We start from the raw sequence: 16571 nt of genomic DNA, 5'->3' as shown, positions 1-16571 counted from the left end.
GTGGGGATATTCCTTCCCATCTCAGCCACCAGCTCCCATGGCCACTTACACCTCAGACTTCAACTCCTGCTGCTTCCCCCTCCCTACCAACACCATTCCTCCAGTTCAGGGCATTAGTGACCGTGACCCTGACCTGTAATTTACTCCCAAAAAACCTCCCTTAATGCCTGCACCATTCCCCTTCCACATGATACTTAGTTGGAAAAGACCCATGACCAGCTTGTGTGTTGCCGGAGGAGGAAGACCCCACATGCTGGCTGGTCTCATTTTAATTTTTTACAGTGTAAAATGTTTATATTTAGCATTAGCCAGCTGGACTCAGATCCGATGATTCCAATTTTGTTGGCGACTTCCAAAGCGTCATAGTCTGGGGCCAGTCGGCCATGTGCCTTCTTCCCTGCATCAGGCCTGATCAGGGTGTTGACCCTGGCCGCATCAGTGTCCTGGAGCTTCTCTACAGCCTGTGTGATCTGGTGCTTGTTGGCCTGGACCTCCACAGTGAACACAAGTGTATCATTGTTTTCTCTGTCTTTGTGGCTGACTCAACGGTCCAGGGAACTTGATTGATGGCATAGTTAGTGATCAAGCTGCTTTCTCCCGGGCGCTCTAGGTCCCACTTGTCTCAAGTCCTGAGTCCTCTTCTGCATCTCTCGCCTTTCTCCCCTGCACCGCCAGTTAATTCCTCCTCTCCTGGGTCATTGTCGCCAGCAGGGAAACGCGTTCTGCTCTCTCCCATACAGAACCAACAAGTAAACTCTCCCTTAGCCCCACATGTCCTCCAGTTGCTGTTATTCCTTTATTTTTCCTTCGCAGCCAAATTTGTTTCCACACACTTCTCATTAACTCCTCAAGCCACTCCTATTAGCTTTTGTCTCCACCCCATGCTTCATGGGAACTGCTCAAATCAGCATCACCAGTGACATCCCTGTCACTAGACCCAGTAGTCAGGTCCTTCTTGTTCAGCCTCCCCCATCATGTGGCACAGTGTCCACCCCTCTTCCACACTCACTTCCTGTGACACAGCCTACCCACGCTTCTTTCTATCTCACTGGCTGCTCCTCAGTTTCCGGGGCCAGCTCCACTGTGCATGCCCAGTCTAAATCGTGAGTCACCCTGGGCACTGTCTCCTGGCTCTGCTACATTCTTGGCCAGTCTCATGTCACTGACTTCAAAATCCATTTCTGCATCTCAGATCTCACCCCTGAGATCTAGACTCATTTCCTTCGATGAGTTGATGTCTCCACATGAAATGAATCTCTAAAGGCTATCAGGCTTGGTCATATGACTTGCTCTGGCCAATGAAATTTAAGGGGAAGTGACATCACTGTCTTCTCTTTTCCCCTTTCTGTGGTGATCAGCAATATTCCATATACTAGTCCGTCAGCCTAGTTCCCAGAGAGAAGAATGTCATGAAGCAGAGACACAGCTCACTCACAGTAAACACACAGCAGGAGCAAGAAATAAATATTTACTGTATACATAACTCAGGTTTGGGGGGGGGTGGGGTTGTTACGGCAGCATAATATAGTTTATCCCAATCACTACATGTACCTCACAAAGTTGTGAGGTACCATAAGGTAAGAGGGGAAGCAGCTCTTTAAACCGCATGAAGATGGGTTTTCACCACTCAGCACAGCTGTGTGGTGATCGCACTGCTTTGATGGAAATACAGTGGAGTTACAGCTCACAGTGGAGCCAGATTCTCAGTCAGTCCCTGCACCAGATTTATCCTGAAGGTCCCTTTCACTGCCTATACAATACAGAACAGTTTGATCATTGATGAAGTTCAATGCAGCCTGTTTTCCTCCAGCACTGGAGCAAATGGCTTTTCTTGGTCGAATACCAGATAAAGGAATGGACTTGTTTATGACTGCTTGTAAAAGAAAAATCTGGCCCTGGCTGGTGTAGCTCAGTGGATTGAGCACAGGCCTGTGAACCAAAGCAACACCAGTTTGATTCCCAGTCAGGGCACATGCCTGGGTTGCAAGCCATATCTCCAGTATGGGGTGTGTTAGAGGCAACCACACATTGATGTTTCACTACCTCTCTTTCTCCCTCCTTTCCCCATCTCTCTAAAATAAATAAATAAAATCTTAAAAAAAAAAAGAAAGAAAAATCTATCTTTACAGAGAAAAATCAGCCCTGGCTGCGTGGCTCAGTGTTTTGTGTGCTGGCCTGGGAACCAAAGGGCCAGCGGTTCCATTCCCAGTCAGGGCACACGCCTGGGTTGTGGGCCAGGTCCCCGGTTGGGGGCGTGCATGAGGCAACTGATAGATGTTTCCCTCCCTTTCTTTTTCCCTTCCTTCCCCTGTCTCTGAAAATAAATTAAATTTAAAAAATCTATATTAAAAAAAAGAAAAATCCCTTTCAGCATGGAAAGATGTTGTTTACCAAATCTATTTTCTCTTCTTCCTAGGCCCACCACTCATCTCTATTTCCCAACCTCCCTTGCACACAGATGTGGCCATACGACTGAGTTATAGCTCATGAGATGCAAGTGGAGACAGTAGGCAGCCATTCTCTGCTTTCCCGCACAAACCAGCCTTGTGCCGTCCTCCCAGCGCACCTCTCCTGCCTGCACCAAGCAAGCAAGCTGAATGCCCTTAGAAGTCATGTTGAAAGTGGTGGAAACATAAGATGGGAGGAGCCTCTGTCCTCAAATCTCCATCTCAGAAGAGCTACTTCACAGTCAGGAGCACCTGATTTGGGCTTATCCTAAGTTAAAAATGAACTTCTATCATGTCTGAGCCCCTGTACATCTTGTAGTTTGTTATAGCAGTTAGGGTATCTTTAATCACAGTCTGAGCGCCAGGGGGAGACTCAAGGCCATCTGAGGGAACAGCAGATTCTTGGAGCCCCTCCTGTGACCTCTCTGAAGCAGAGCCCATTGGGTGGAGTGAGCCAATGGAATGTCTTTCGTGGTGGTTATGCATTCAATCTGAAAGCACACAGTCGAATCCCAGAAAGTTATTAGTGCACATATCTTAATCCATCTGGGCTACTATAACTAAATACCACGGACTGACTGGGTGTCTTATAAACAACAGAAATGTATTTCTCCCAGTTATGGAGGCTGGAAGTCCAAGATCAAGGCACCAGCACGGCCAAGCTCTGGTGGGGTCCATCTTCCTTTTCATAGCCAGTACCTTCTTGCTCTGTCCTCACAGGATGAGAGAGCTCTCAGGCCTCTTTATAAGGGGTATTAATCCTACTCATGAGGGCCTATAACCCAGTCACCTCCTAAAGGCCCCACCTCTAAATACCATCGCATTGGGCATTAGGTTCCAACATGTGAATTTTGTGGGCGCACAAACATCCAGGCCACAGCAACACACGATGTGACTCCACTGAAGTGCCCCCATCAAATGTAGTGCCTCAATTCAGCCCAGACTTTCCCCACCCCTGCCTCTAGGAGGTCCCAGGGTCACCTGATCCTAGGCTGTAAACCCAGGCTCATCCTCTGCAGGTTCCTCCCAGGCTCAGTCCAGCCACCGGACCTGGGACCCAAGGCACCGGGTGCATATTCCACTTGAGTGGGAGATGCTCACACTCCTGCCCAACTCCCCCTCTCCTTCTTCAGATCAGGTAGCTGGATTTACAGACTCCTGACATCACTGTCAATGGTTAGGGCCCAAGAGCCAGGAGGCATTCAGGGACATAGGGCTTGAGTGCTCTGAGGACTCATTTGGTTGGAGGAGTTGATTCAGGAAGGATAAAGGTCTTCTCACACCTTGACTGGGAGCAGGCCAGGTAGAGGGATGCTTACAGAGCTGGAGGGGCAGCTCAGCTTTGTGAATCACTATCATCTTCAAGTATAAATGTGTCCCTGCCACTACCCTAACACTCAGCATTCATCTTACAAGGGCCCCCCCGGGAGAGTCCAGGTGAGTTACTGCAGCACTGTTCATGGTGGCAGAACTTGGTCGAACAAATCGATGACAGACATCTATGCCACTGTTAAGACCACTTATGTGGACTGCTGTGTACGGTCAATGTTAAAGGTGCAGGATTTGGAGCCAAGCCAGCCAGGGTGGCCTCCTTCTCCTCAGGACCTCTTTCCTTATTAGAAAATGGGCCATCAAAGGCTTGCTGTATCATTTAGTACGCAGTACAGCACAGCTGTCAGGTAAATGGGATAACAAGAAACAAACACTTGGAACAGTGGCAACTTGTTAGCAGGACAGTGCAAAAAACTTTCAAACTATGGAAGGATATCCGTGTAAGTGTGAAAAACTTAGACAGACACACATAAGCAATGAGCAGCAGTGGTGGCCTCCGGGGAGAAGTGAGAGCTTAAGGTGGCAGCTAACTTCATCGTCCTTTTGTAGTGTGTGCGGATTAATCTGTTTTGTCCTGTGAATATTTTGCTTCCTATTTTGAAAGTTTCCTTCAATGGCTCCATGCGGCCCTCAGGATGGGCCAAATGCCCTACTGGGCTCCTCAGGCTGCCTGATGGCTCCCCACAATCTCTCAGCAGTGCTCCGTTCCCGCCAAGCCCCAGCAATATCATCTCAACGAGCTCCATCTCCTAAACTTGCTCTCTGCGTTAACTCTCCTGGCCCCAATCCCTCCCTATCAGCTTCCTAAGATGCCCACACCCTTTACCACCAGCACCTAAGTGCTACAGCACTTACTACTCCCAGGCCAGCAGGGGAGACAATGCAGCAGGGAGGTCCCCGACAAACCCTGGCGAGGACTGAGGGCCGAGGGCCAGCTGGAAGCAGTGGCCTGTTCCCACAGATCCTGGGCTTAGGACAGGGATTGAGGCTCAACACATCCTGGCTGAATCTCAGCTCTCCTGGACTTTAGGGCCTCTTGGCTAAGCTATTCTAAGAACAAAATGAGTAACGTTTGCAACAACCCCCAGCACAGGATCTGGCATGTGGTGGGCTCAATATAGTTTGAAAAAGAAAGCCAGTGCCAGCCAGCAGAGAAAGCTCAGATGGTAGGAGTAGCTGTTAGGGACAAATGTCCAGAACAATGTCTACCATGTGGAGATGCCAAAAAAATGTGTACGGGACACATTTTCAACCTGCTCAGGAAGAAGAATCTATCACCTGGAGTTTATCAAAGTGGCAGACTTGTAGGCCCACCCCTACAGATTCCAACTCTGGCGCAGGTCCTAGCAGCTGAGTTTTTAAAATATATCCCACAGGTGGTATAAGGACTGTGCTCTTGAGAAACCAACTGACCTACCTGTGAGTATTTATTAAGCAGCTATGATATCCCAGGTTAAAGTTAATCTTCATTGTAGGGACAGAGAAGGAACAAGAAAAGTCAGTGCCCTCGTGGAGTTTACATTCCAGCAGGGGTAGACAATGTCGGGCATACACATAAATGCAGACGGCTAGTGACAGCATCATACAAGAAAGGAAGCAGGCAGGCAAGAGGACATGGCATGTCTTGGGTGGCAGGGAGAGCCTCCCTCTGAGGTCTCTGTGCAATGAAGAAGAGGAGCTAGCCAGTAAACAACTGAGGGAAAAGCAGCCAGGTGGACCTTCCTTCCTCACCAAGCTCAACCCAGCCCCGGTCCAAGGCTATTTCAAAGGAAAGCAAGTCCAGGACAGTGAAGCCCCTACCTTTATTATTCAGGCTTTCAGAGCTAGGATAGATTAGAAAGAGGACACTGTAATGGAGAAGAATCCAGATGCCTCCTTGTCTCCCAGCCACAGGACCCCCTGGCTTATCTCTGGCCAAAGGCAGAGGTCTCATTCCCTGCCTTTTGGGAAACCTGGTCCTTACCCCATCTCCCTCATGCAAGTGTCCCTCAAGTCTCAGGCTGAGCCAGACCCCAAGGCCAAGCCAGCAGGTCTGAAAATGCCCAGTCCTCAGGCAAGCCTCTTGGTGCCCCTTGAAGCATTGCCCATGTGGGTGGGAGCTCCTGAGCATCCTTCCTGATTTGGAGTCCACGGGTAGAACTGGTCTTCAGGATTATGGAGAACATGGCATCACTAAAGAGGCTGACCCCCTTCCCAACGGGTTGGACAACATGTTAGGAAGACACAAGCCTGGACCTCCTAGGAGGGAAAGGGGAGCTGCGCGGCACAGTGAGACTCCAGGGCAGGTGGGTAGCCAGAGGTGGGAAGTTCTAGGGTCACTTCTTCTTTGCACGATCTGCTGCATCCAGGGCAGCCAAGTTGCGGGCGGCTGTGACCAGGTGGATGACACTGATGAGGGACTTGAGCAAGGCAACAGGGGCGGTGATCCACAGTCCCATTCGGAAAAGACCCACAGAGCCAACTGTGGAAGAAGCAAGAGCAACACTGAGAAAATGGGACACAGGTGGGGGAGGGGCCCATGAGTCTTTGGCCTTCATCTCCCTGGGCGGGCCAGAACCCCTTCCACCCTCCAACCCAGCCCCTCATCTCCTACCTAAAGGTCCCTCGGAGAAACTGAACAGGTAGAGGAGGCAGTAGAAGAGCTCATTTCCAGCACACATGGTGAACAGGGCAGGCTGCACAAACAGCAAAAACACTGCTTAAACAAGAGGGTGGGGAGGATGTACCCCCAACCCCAACACAGACACACAAGGACGGGGGGGCCAAAACCCTCTGAGGACAGGGAGCTGGAACTGTACTGGGGAAGTGAGGGTGCAGTTGGGGAGGTGGGTGAAGAGCAATCTCAGCATATCACCTCTCCCTTTAAAAGCTACTTGCTGTCTGGAGCAACTCACACAGGCCCTTCCACTAATCCCACCCTCCTTCATACCTCAGCTTATAGGCCTCTCCTCCCCTGGGCTGGTTGTTCCCGCTTTGCGCTCGTACCCTCTCCTAACCTGGGACCAGGGCACAGCCCAGGATTTGGCACTAGCTGAGTAAATAAGGAAGGAGTAGGAAATACTCACTCTGGAGGTATAGTAGATGCGAAGCACTGGATTTCCAGACAGGTCGATCGTCTTGTGACTTTCACTGCCTCGGACCACAGAACTTGGGGAGAAAGGAGGGGAGTCCATGAGAATTCATTACCACTGACACCCATGTAATCCTCACAGCACCCGCCACAAGGAAGGTACTGGGACTGCCTCTGTTGTACACAGGAGGAACTGGAGCCCAGCTGAGGACCACTGTCTTGCCCAAAGTTACACAATTACCTAGTTGGGGACAGAGCCAAGATTCAAATGCCACATTCAAAAGCCCCCAAGCCCCTTCCCAAGAGCTGTTATCTATTTGGAATCCTCAAATATCCAGCCAGAAGAGTTTTAGGGACTGCTTAATTCAACTATAAATAGGACTTAAACTGACTCAGAGAGGACTTGCCCATGGTCCTTCAACAAAGCAAGCTGAAAAGGAGACCTCTCAAGAAGCCTGAAGCCATCCCGGACACCCTCCCATATAGTCTCCCTACTAGAGTGTCTTCTTCAGCCGGTCAACACCCCCAGAGCCACACACCTGTGGAGGTGCAGCCAGTGGCTGGCCACATCCAGGCTCATGCTGAGCTGGAAGAGGAGGGTGGCGCGAGGGTACAGCAGCGCCAGGTTGACCAGCAGACACATGGTGGAGCAGCGGTCTGTCAACATGTCCAGCATGGCCCCAAACCGAGTCCCTGAAAAATGGGGTTATTAGTTGGGAAGGGGCTGTTAGGGAGCAGGGCATCTGCAACAAGGGCAATATTTGGTGTATCACTCTGATATGCGAAGTCTAAAAGATGGAAAATGTTCACCACTCACTACCTGGGGAAGAAAATGGACTGCTCTCCACAGGGTGTGGGTCCGTGCAAGGTCACCATGACATAAAATGAGGAGGCATGGGAGCATGAAGAGAGAGTGGAAGAGGGGTGAGAAAGTTAGTTTACAACTAACTCATCAATCGCAGAACTAAGGTCTCAAAGCAAGGAGACTTGAAGTCTTAGGGGAAGTCTTGGAGGTGGGCCTGGAGAACAGATTCAACCCCCCAGAAGCCATCTTCCTTCTCTCTCCATCCTCCCTCTCTACAGGACTTCTGGAGCCGGGATTGCTGTGCTTGGCACACAGCAGACACCCAGTAAACACCTACTGAACGGATAATAATGCAGAGAACTCCAGCACTGCCACTGCCATGTCCAGTCTTGTCAGTTCTTTTCAACAGCTAGCTTAAATCCCTTTGTTGTAAAAAGGGACTTCTCAGTTCTGCTTTAGAGATGGGAATGACGGAGCCCCGATTCCAGAGTACCCGCCCACCCTTAGGTCCTGAGGAGGCAGGAAAGGGGGCAGTGGGTTGCTGTGCCTCAAGGCTGGCTGGCAGGAGTTGTCTGTCACCTTGATTAAGGATTCGAGCAGCATGTCCATCGAAAGCGTCCAGAAGTCCACTGAGCAGGTAGAAAGAGGAGGCCGTGAGAGGGCAGCAGGGCATGAAGTAGAAGGAAATGATGGCGAAGACAATCCGGGCATAACCTTAGGACGGGACAGGGCAAACAGGGAGGGATCAGGGAGCTTGCCCAAAGCCCCTCTCTCAGCCGTTCGGCCCGGAGCCGAGGGCAGCACTCACCAATTAGGTTAGGCACAAAGAGGAAGATATTTTCGCTTGGCATCGTGGCGGTGCCCTTACTGCCCCGGGTCGGATCCGGAAGTGCCAGCTCTGTCTCGGCCCCGCCGCGCGGCGTCACACTCCGGCCCGGCACACCGGCCGCACCAACTGCGCGCAAGACCCCACAGTCCCTGCCTGGTCCCAGATACCAAAGCTCACTGCTGGCGGGGGCATAAGCAGCCCCTGATGTGCGCGGGGCACAGGGAGCTCGCACACCCAGCCCTTCCTATGGGCAGACCCTCGTCTCCGCCCGCTCCGGAGGCGCTACAGCCTCCAGCTGTGGTCCCTCCTGCTCCAGTGGTGCTCAGCTTCCGAGAGCCTACTCTTCTGCGCTCATACTTCTAAATTTGGAGAAAGGAAAAAGAGGATTTTAAAAAATGGCTGCGGCCCCTTTAAGACCTGCCCGCTTCCTTTTCCTCCCTTTGCCCCTTCGCAAGGGCTCGTACCAAAGTACCGAGGGAGGAGAGGGGGCAAAGTATCGACGCCGAGCAAAGGAAGGAGAGGTCCAAAGAGTAGGAGGCCTAGAAAAATATATTTCCTTTCCTTTTCTTTACGAGGAGGGTGTGACTCCCTCCAGACAGATATAAGGGGAAAAGGTTCCGTCCTCCCGAGTCTCTGCGTGCCCGAGGCCAGGGTATTTAGTACAGTCCACATTGCTTTCTTCCCCGCCCCGCCTCGCTCCGGCCTCATTGGTTCCAGCAGGCCCGGACTAAGAGATGATGGCTAGAGAGGACGAAGGGCGGCCTAGGGCGAGGCTGCTACTTGCTTGCCCCTAGTGGTAGGAGAATTAGGTCCCAGGCTCCACCCTAAGTGATGTTCCCAAATTTCTCCAGCCTCCAGCGCTGGAGTCACAGCCCTCAAAGCCGGGGTGGAGAAGAAGCCGGAGGAGCGAGTGCGACTTGCTAGGAAAATGCTCCCCTGCCCCTCCCCCCCTCCCGGCCTTGAGTTCTAGAATCTCTTATCTCCTGGCTACGGGACTGCGGAATCCTCGCAAACAAGGGTTTTATAGCAACGGGTAGCGACGCCGCCCAGGTTGCCCCTCTTTCCTTACCTTCCTCCCCAGCTCCAGCTTCCCGTCTACCCCTAGATCTCCCCGCCTCCCCTCCTGCTGAGTAGCCCAAGATTTCAACCCATCTGCCAGGTTGGGGGCGGCAAATCGGCTGCCTAGTCTTGGGAAGGGCTTTCTTTGGGTGGGAAGGAAACAGAGGCCTCCTGAGCCTGTGGGGGGAGGAGATTGTTTTGGGACTTCCCACCCCACTCTTCATCCAAGGAGTACTTAAGGCAACGATTCCCCGCCCCCGGTCCCCCCCCCCTCCCGCCCCACACCCAGAGAACTGAGACAAGATGGTTTATCTAGACCCCTCATTTAAATCTAGGCCTGGGGAATGGTGTTAAGAAGGGTTTGGGGGAAGCAGGCTGGTTTCTCGACCTAACAAAGGCTCCAACTGTTCCCAGGGGGATGGAATCCACTCGTACCAGGAACAAGGAGAAAAAGGGCAGCCAGCTGTCCCAAGCTACAACATTCTTGGGTGGAGGTTCGGTGAGCATTGAAAGGGAGTGCTAAAGGTGGAGGTAAACTGAAGTAGACAGCTCTTAGGCTGAGGGCACTGGGACCTCCTCACCTAGCCCATAACCTTCAGCACTAGGCCCTGAAGCCTCCAAAGGCTTGCTCCCCACTTACAGCGCCTTCTAGGCCAAATCTCAAGGCCCAGCCCTTTACTACCAGACTTCTTAGACTCATACCCTGCAGCCTGTGAACCCCTAGACCCAGTACTCCCATGTAGGAGTTTCCAGGCTGACCCTTCTGACTTTTCCTTTATCAGAAGGCTTCATTATCCCATTCTGAGGAATTTCTGACCCAGATCAGTGCAGAACTCACTGACGAGGCCTTGTTTATTGCTGGTTTCTACAAGAACCCTGTGCCGACCAAGGAAAAGCAGACGCAAGACAAAGGAACTCAGATGTCCAAACACGGTGATTCTCCCCCACCTCAGCACCACTGTGTCCAGGGACTCTCCCATGCCTCCTGCTCAAGCTCCTGACTCCCTCCCAACTGCAGCTGACCTCTGAGAATCTGTGCCTGACTCCCTGATCTCTTAACCAGACTACCCCACACCTGCTAATCCAGGGCCCACTCCTCACTGATGCAGGGGATCACCTCAGCCCCTTCCTCCCTAGCCACATATGCTTTTGGCCATGTAATTAGAGGATAGTAATTTCTCTCTCTGGGGCCTCTACTTTCAGTGATCTTCACCAAGACTCGAGGCACTGACACCTGGTGAGTGAGGCTTCAAGGGAGATGCCCTTTGTCCTAGGAGAAAGATGGGGAGATAAGAGGAGAGAGTGAGGGTGTGACAACATTTCAGCAGGGTAGGGGGATTTTTAGACGTTGTAGTACTATTCTCTTCTGCTCTGACCCTTGAACTCAGTTCTTATCCCTATTCTTTCCTTCCACCATCTGCAGCTCTGATAGAAACCATGCCTGCACCAAGGCATACCTCCTGCCCTCCCCTCATGACAAGGTATGTCCAGGGTCCCTGGATGGCAAGGTCATTCAGTATTAACCAAACATGTAGAGTTTGCATGATATGTCAGTCCCTGTTTTAGGAACTGGGACACCAAAGGGAATGATACAGTTGTTGCTCTTGCAGAGCTCCCAGTTTAGTGTGGGGCCAGTCAAGTATGGCCAGTTACAGTGTACTGTGGGTGAGTGTCCATGACGAAAATGGAAACAGCACGAAGAGCACTTGTCCCAGCCTCAGCTGGGACAGAAACAAAAGAATCATGGAGATTCCTGGAGGAAGTGACATCTACATAAACAATTTCCCAGGAAAAAATGAGTTAGTAGGGGTATTCCAAGTGGCAGGGCTTGTGTGAGCAAAGGCACAGAGGTGAGTGCCAGTAGAATGAGTGTGAGAGAGTGTGTGTATTCTCAGGGCAGGGAGAGGATGGGCCCAGAATAGTTTAACTGCTGAATTACGCAGGCAAGGCAGCCAGGACTAAAGTAAGATCCTTATGTATGCCTTATTAAGATCCATAGATGTTTTTCTAGCTGAAGAGTTGATGAAGAGTTTTGATCAAGAGAGGCTGGAATGTGCCCTGGCTGGTGTGGCTCAGTGGATTGAGCACCAGCCTGTGAAGCGAAAGGTCACTGGTTTGATTCCCAGTCAGGGCACAGGCCTGGGTTGCAGGCCAGGTCCCCATTTGGGGGCGTGTGAGAGGCAACCAATCAGTGTGTCTCTCCCACATTGATGTTTCTCTCCCTCTATCCCTCCCTTCTTGTCTCTCTAAAAATAAATAAATATAATCTTTAAAAAAAGAGAGAGAGGTTGGAATTTTAGATTAGTCATGCTGGTGGTCAATGGGGAGAGTGAACTGGAAAGGGGAGAGACCAGAGGTGGGGTGGCTAGTTAGAAATTATTTCAGGAGACTAAGCTAGAGATGATTAGGTCCTGAATTGTCACAGTAATAGTAGAAATGAGAGCAAGAGCAGATATAAGAAATAAAGACCAACCCAAATCAATCTGTAGATTCAGTGCAACCTCTATCAAAATACCAATGATATTTTCACAGAAGTAGAACAAATAATCCTAAAAATTTATATGGAACCATTAAAGACTTAAATAGCCACATCAATTTTGAGAAAGAACAGAGTTGGTGCTATCACATTTTACTAGATATCAAGCTGTACTGCAAAACTATAGTAATCAAAACAGAATGGTACTGGCATAAAACAGACACATAGATCAATGAAACAGAATAGATAGCCCAGAAATAAAGCCATGCCTATATGGTTGATTACTATACGACAAAGGAGGCAAGAACACACAGTGGGGCAAAGGCAGTCTCTCCAATAAGCGGTGTTGGAAAAATTAGACGTATACATGCAGGAAAAATGAAACGATGACTTTTTCATACCATATCCAAAAATAAATTCAAAATGGATTAAAGACATAAATATCAAGGCAACCATAAAACCTCCTAGAAGAAAACATAGGCAGCAAACTCTTTGACATTGCTTTTAGTAATATTTTTTTAAAGATTTTATTTATTTATTTTTTAGAGAGGGAAGGGAGGGAGAAAGAGAGAGAGAGAGAAACATCAATGTGCAGTTGCTGGGGGTCATGGCCTGCAACCCAGGCATGTACCCTGACTGGGAATCGAACCTGCGACACTGGTTCGCAGCCCATGCTCAATCCACTGAGCTACGCCAGCCAGGGCTAGTAATATATATATTTTTTATATCTCTTCAGGCAAGGGAAACAAAAAAAATAAATAAACAAATGGGACTTCATCAAACTAAAAAGTTTTTGTATAGCAAAGGAAACTATCAACAAAACAAAAAGACAAACCTGCCTAATGGGAGAAGATATTTGCCAATGAAATATCCAAGAAGTGGTTAATGTCCAAAATTTATAAACAATTCATACAGCCCTGACCAGTGTGGCTCAGTTAGTTGAGCATCGTCCCGCAAAGTGAAAGGTCACCAGTCTGATTCCCAGTCAGGGCACACGCCTGGGTTGTGGGCCAGGTCCCTAGTGGGGGGGGTGTGAGAGGCAAGCAACCAGTGTTTCTCTCAAAATGTTTCTCTTCCTCTATTTCTCCCTCCCTTCCCCTCTCTCTGAAAATAAATAAATAAAATCTTTAAAATCAAGAAACGTGTCTTCGGATGAGGATTAAAAATAAACAAACAAACAAAGCAGAAGAAGATTCACAGATACAGAGAACAAACTGAAGGTTGCCAGATAGGATGGGAGTTGTGGGGCTGGATGAAAAAGAGGAAGGGATTAAGAGGCACGAATTGGTAGTCCCAAAATAGTCATGGGGCTGTAAATAAATCACAGCATCTGGAATACAGTCAATACTATTGTAATAAGTGTGCATGGTGCCAGGTGGGTACTAGACTTATCAGGGAGATCACTTTGTAAGTTATGTAACTGTCTAACCCCTATGAATGTTAGAAACTAATATAAAATAATATCAAATGTGAACTGTAATTTTAAAAGAAAAAAAAGCAGGAAAATTGAGTTTGGTCATTGATTAGAAGTGTTAGGGGGAAAAAGTGCAGGATTCAGATGATTGCCAGGTTCTGATTCGGGTCACCCTAAGTCTGCTGATGTTGTGCCTCTGCTTAGAACTCTACAGTGATTCCATTTTGAGTAAAAGCCTATGTCCTTCAGTGGCTTACAAGGCCCTATGAGATCCCTTACCCCACTGTCTCTCCAACTTCATTGTCTAGAATTGCTCCCCCAGTTTACACCACTTTCAATCCTGCCAGCCTTCTCATTCTTCATGGAGCATGGAAGGCATCCTCTCACCTTTGGACAGACTGGGTTTGATGTGCCCGTAGAAATTCCAGGTGGAAATACTCTTTAGACAGTTTGAAATATGGCTTCAAACTCATTGGAGCAGTCTGAGCTGTTGAGAGAGGTCTGATCTAGAAGGGAGGTGGCATTTGAAGGGTGTGCAGTTGCCCTGGGCAGGGTGGGGGGTGTGCAGAGAAAGAAAGGGTGCTGAGGATGGTTTAAAGGAAAGGTTTAAAGAGCTTGGCAGAGGAGAGCGGGTTCGTGAAGAAGGCAGAAGAGGAACTATCAACAAGTGCTTATTGAGTGTCTATTATGTGTCAGGTCCCACAGGCCATGGGGATAGTAATGTCTCTGACAGAGGCTGCTGCCTCAAATGTTTGCAATCAAGACCAGAGGCAAATGCAGCCCACAACAAGCCACCGTTCTTGTCCTAAAGAAACGGACTTGCTAGTGCCTTTGGGACATTTGATCTTTCCCAGTTGGGCTTTGGTGTTAGAAGCAGCTTGAATAGCAAAAAAAGCCCTGGGCCTGAATAGCTAACTTGCTATTCACCTGACAGCTGTCATCCTATAGTACAAGTTGCTTCTCCTTTCCCCGTATGTCAAAGGGGGGCTTTGGACAAAATGCCCTGTGAGAGCCCTACCCGCCCATAGAATGGTTTACCTCTCCTTCCTGATGGTGCTTAAATGAGGATTTCATCCTGAGCTAATGCCTCCTCATCCACCTGCCAGCCCTCAGGGGTTCCAAGAGCCTTTGCCTTCCTCATCCTCAGGAAAGAACATGGAAGCTTACAGATCTTTGAATTGCCCCTTGAATTGTAGGGCATTGTAGGTCAAAATGTTGGGTGGGGAAATGGATGAATAGACTGGGGAGGGTAGGTAGATGGGCAAAGGGATAGATAAATTCATTGAACATTTAATAAGCCCTATGTGCCAGCACTGCTCTAGGGGCTGGAGTATAGAAGTGAGCCATATGGAGTCCCTGACTTCAAGGAGTTCAGACGGAGGGTAAGGGATTAGATGGTAGAGAGATGGGTGGGTGGGGGATGAATGGGGATGGGGGATAGGTGGGCAGACAAGTGAGTGGAGAGATGGATGGGGAATGATGAGTAGATGTGTGGGTGGATAGATGATGAGTAGAAGCAGAACAGTGAGTGGATAGATAGATGGGTGGGGGGTAAGGGTTGGATGGATAGATGAATGGAAGGATAGCCCTGCCTAGTGTGCCTCAGTGATTAAGTGCTGGCCTGCAAAGACGTTTTGGTTCACAGGCCCGCACTCAATCCACTGAATGCTGGCTTGCAATTCCCAGTCCAGGCACATGCCTGGGCTGCAGGCCAGGTCCCCAGTAGGGGGCGAGCAAGAGGAGACCACACATTAGTTTCCCTCTCTTCCTCCCTTCCCTTCTCTCTAAAAATAAATGTCTTAAAAAAAAAAATGGAAGGATAAAAAAATACATGAGTCTTGGGTCTAGAGTCAAGGTCTCTTTTTCTTTTCCAGGGAGCTCTGCCTAGCAGCTTGACATCTGGAGGATGACCCCAACGCGCTCTAGTGCTGCTCTTGCCCTTTCGTGCCCTCCCCCGTTCTGTCCCTCTAGAACAAGCCTCAAAGCTCCTCTTTCACAACTCATTAATCACCTCAATTTGTGTGTGTGTGTTGGGGTGGGGAACTCCTGGTCATGAGCAGCATCCTCCCTGAAGCCTCCAAAATGTTCTGGAAACATCAGACCCCTTTCTATTCGAAGCTGGAAAGGACATCACCAGAAATCCAAGACTTTAATAAAGAGGCAGAGATCCTTCCCTTCTTCCAACCCAGGCAGTGCTCTGGTGTGACTTTTCTGGCATGGAAATGTGGGAGGAGTCACCTTTTCTTTTACCCCCAGATGTGGGTATATTATTGGAATGGCTTATTATTGGAGTGGTTTTAATTCAGGGTATCATCCCTCAGCCTGCTGGCAGAGGTGAGCTCATGGATCCCCACCCAGCCTTCTAGCCAAACTTCAGCACCTTCAGGGCTAGGCTAGGCCTGTGGCATCTGACCAGGTCTTGCTTCTGAGGCGCAGCCCCTGCTACCAAAAACAGCACTGCAGTATCCCCCTGAGCTTTGGGGTTTCATGCCCGTGGGGACATAACATGCTCATTACTGGCCGGAAGGCAGTGCAGTGGGCTTTGTGGAGTTTACATTTATATCCCAGTCTGGCCACTACTGTGGCTTTCTGAGGAAGTCAGCTCAAATCTGTGAGCCTGTTTCCTCATCTGAAAGTAGGAACAACTGTCCTTACCTTTCAGGGTCCTTGTGAGGGTTGGAAACAATGCATGCAGATTAGTGCAGTGCCCGGCACAGCATAAACGCCCCAACACTTAGACTATTATCAAGATCAATTGCCTCATGTTCTCCTAAAGTTCAACCCCCTTTTGAGTATTTTAGTATCCTTTTGAGGGACCTAAATGTTAAACTGATTTAAATATAAATTTTTAATTAAGTTCAATTAACTTGAGACCCTTTAGACAGTCTATAGACTTCCTATAGTGTGCACGATTAGATGAAGAAAAGGACACTGACAGGATACGAAACAAGCTCCTTGTTTAAGAAATGCTGAAAATATGACCAATACTGGGTAGACCTGCAAAGCAGATATGCTGAATTGCCAAAAAGATGGGGTGTGGGGGGAGAGTATATTTAGATGGATACCGAAATTCTCAAAAGGGGGTGAACTGGCTGTGAAACAAATCGACAGGTGTCTGTCCCCGGTCAGTCAGTGAGGT

General features: G+C 49.4%; 2 protein-coding genes across 5 annotated transcripts; one reads left to right on the top strand and one right to left on the bottom strand.

Moving 5' to 3' along the window:
* Positions 1-5188: 5188 nt before the first annotated feature.
* On the bottom strand, positions 5189-9521 carry CDIPT (CDP-diacylglycerol--inositol 3-phosphatidyltransferase). The gene is made up of 7 exons (XM_028528149.2): positions 8948-9521; positions 8463-8842; positions 8234-8368; positions 7389-7542; positions 6845-6926; positions 6373-6454; positions 5189-6240 (listed from the first exon to the last, which is right to left on the bottom strand). Exons 2-7 carry the CDS (start codon positions 8503-8505, stop codon positions 6095-6097), a joined length of 642 nt encoding a protein of 213 aa, XP_028383950.1. The 5' UTR covers positions 8506-8842; positions 8948-9521; the 3' UTR covers positions 5189-6094.
* LOC114508556 (putative protein T-ENOL) lies at positions 9380-15617 on the top strand. 4 transcript variants are annotated; one of them, XM_036021262.1, is made up of 6 exons: positions 9382-9533; positions 9957-10041; positions 10325-10475; positions 10746-10779; positions 10966-11023; positions 15307-15617. In XM_036021262.1, exons 2-6 carry the CDS (start codon positions 9961-9963, stop codon positions 15340-15342), a joined length of 360 nt encoding a protein of 119 aa, XP_035877155.1. In that variant the 5' UTR covers positions 9382-9533; positions 9957-9960; the 3' UTR covers positions 15343-15617. The 4 variants fall into 4 exon arrangements, with proteins under 4 accessions (XP_035877157.1, XP_035877155.1, XP_035877156.1 ...); XM_036021263.1 differs by having other exon boundaries at positions 10966-11027; positions 15324-15617; XM_028526510.2 differs by having other exon boundaries at positions 9497-9642.
* The last annotated feature ends 954 nt before the right edge of the window (positions 15618-16571 follow it).

Source organism: Phyllostomus discolor, chromosome 3 (assembly GCF_004126475.2).
Source record: "Phyllostomus discolor isolate MPI-MPIP mPhyDis1 chromosome 3, mPhyDis1.pri.v3, whole genome shotgun sequence".
NCBI lineage: Eukaryota > Metazoa > Chordata > Mammalia > Chiroptera > Phyllostomidae > Phyllostomus > Phyllostomus discolor.
Note: the sequence above shows the minus strand (reverse complement) of the source record. Positions and strands in the feature narration are given on the sequence as shown.

Excerpts from the sequence above, each read along its gene's own strand:
- CDIPT (XM_028528149.2), bottom strand. The coding sequence starts at position 8,505 with ATGCCAAGCGAAAATATCTTCCTCTTTGTGCCTAACCTAATTG. Across the intron at positions 8,369-8,462 it reads CTTTGTGCCTAACCTAATTG|GTTATGCCCGGATTGTCTTC; the intron begins GTGAGTGCTGCC and ends TCCCGTCCTAAG. Across the intron at positions 6,455-6,844 it reads GCATCTACTATACCTCCAGA|CCTGCCCTGTTCACCATGTG; the intron begins GTGAGTATTTCC and ends CTGTTTGTGCAG.
- LOC114508556 (XM_036021262.1), top strand. The coding sequence starts at position 9,961 with ATGGAATCCACTCGTACCAGGAACAAGGAGAAAAAGGGCAGCCAGCTG. Across the intron at positions 10,042-10,324 it reads CATTCTTGGGTGGAGGTTCG|AAGGCTTCATTATCCCATTC; the intron begins GTGAGCATTGAA and ends TTCCTTTATCAG. Across the intron at positions 10,780-10,965 it reads ACTCGAGGCACTGACACCTG|CTCTGATAGAAACCATGCCT; the intron begins GTGAGTGAGGCT and ends CACCATCTGCAG.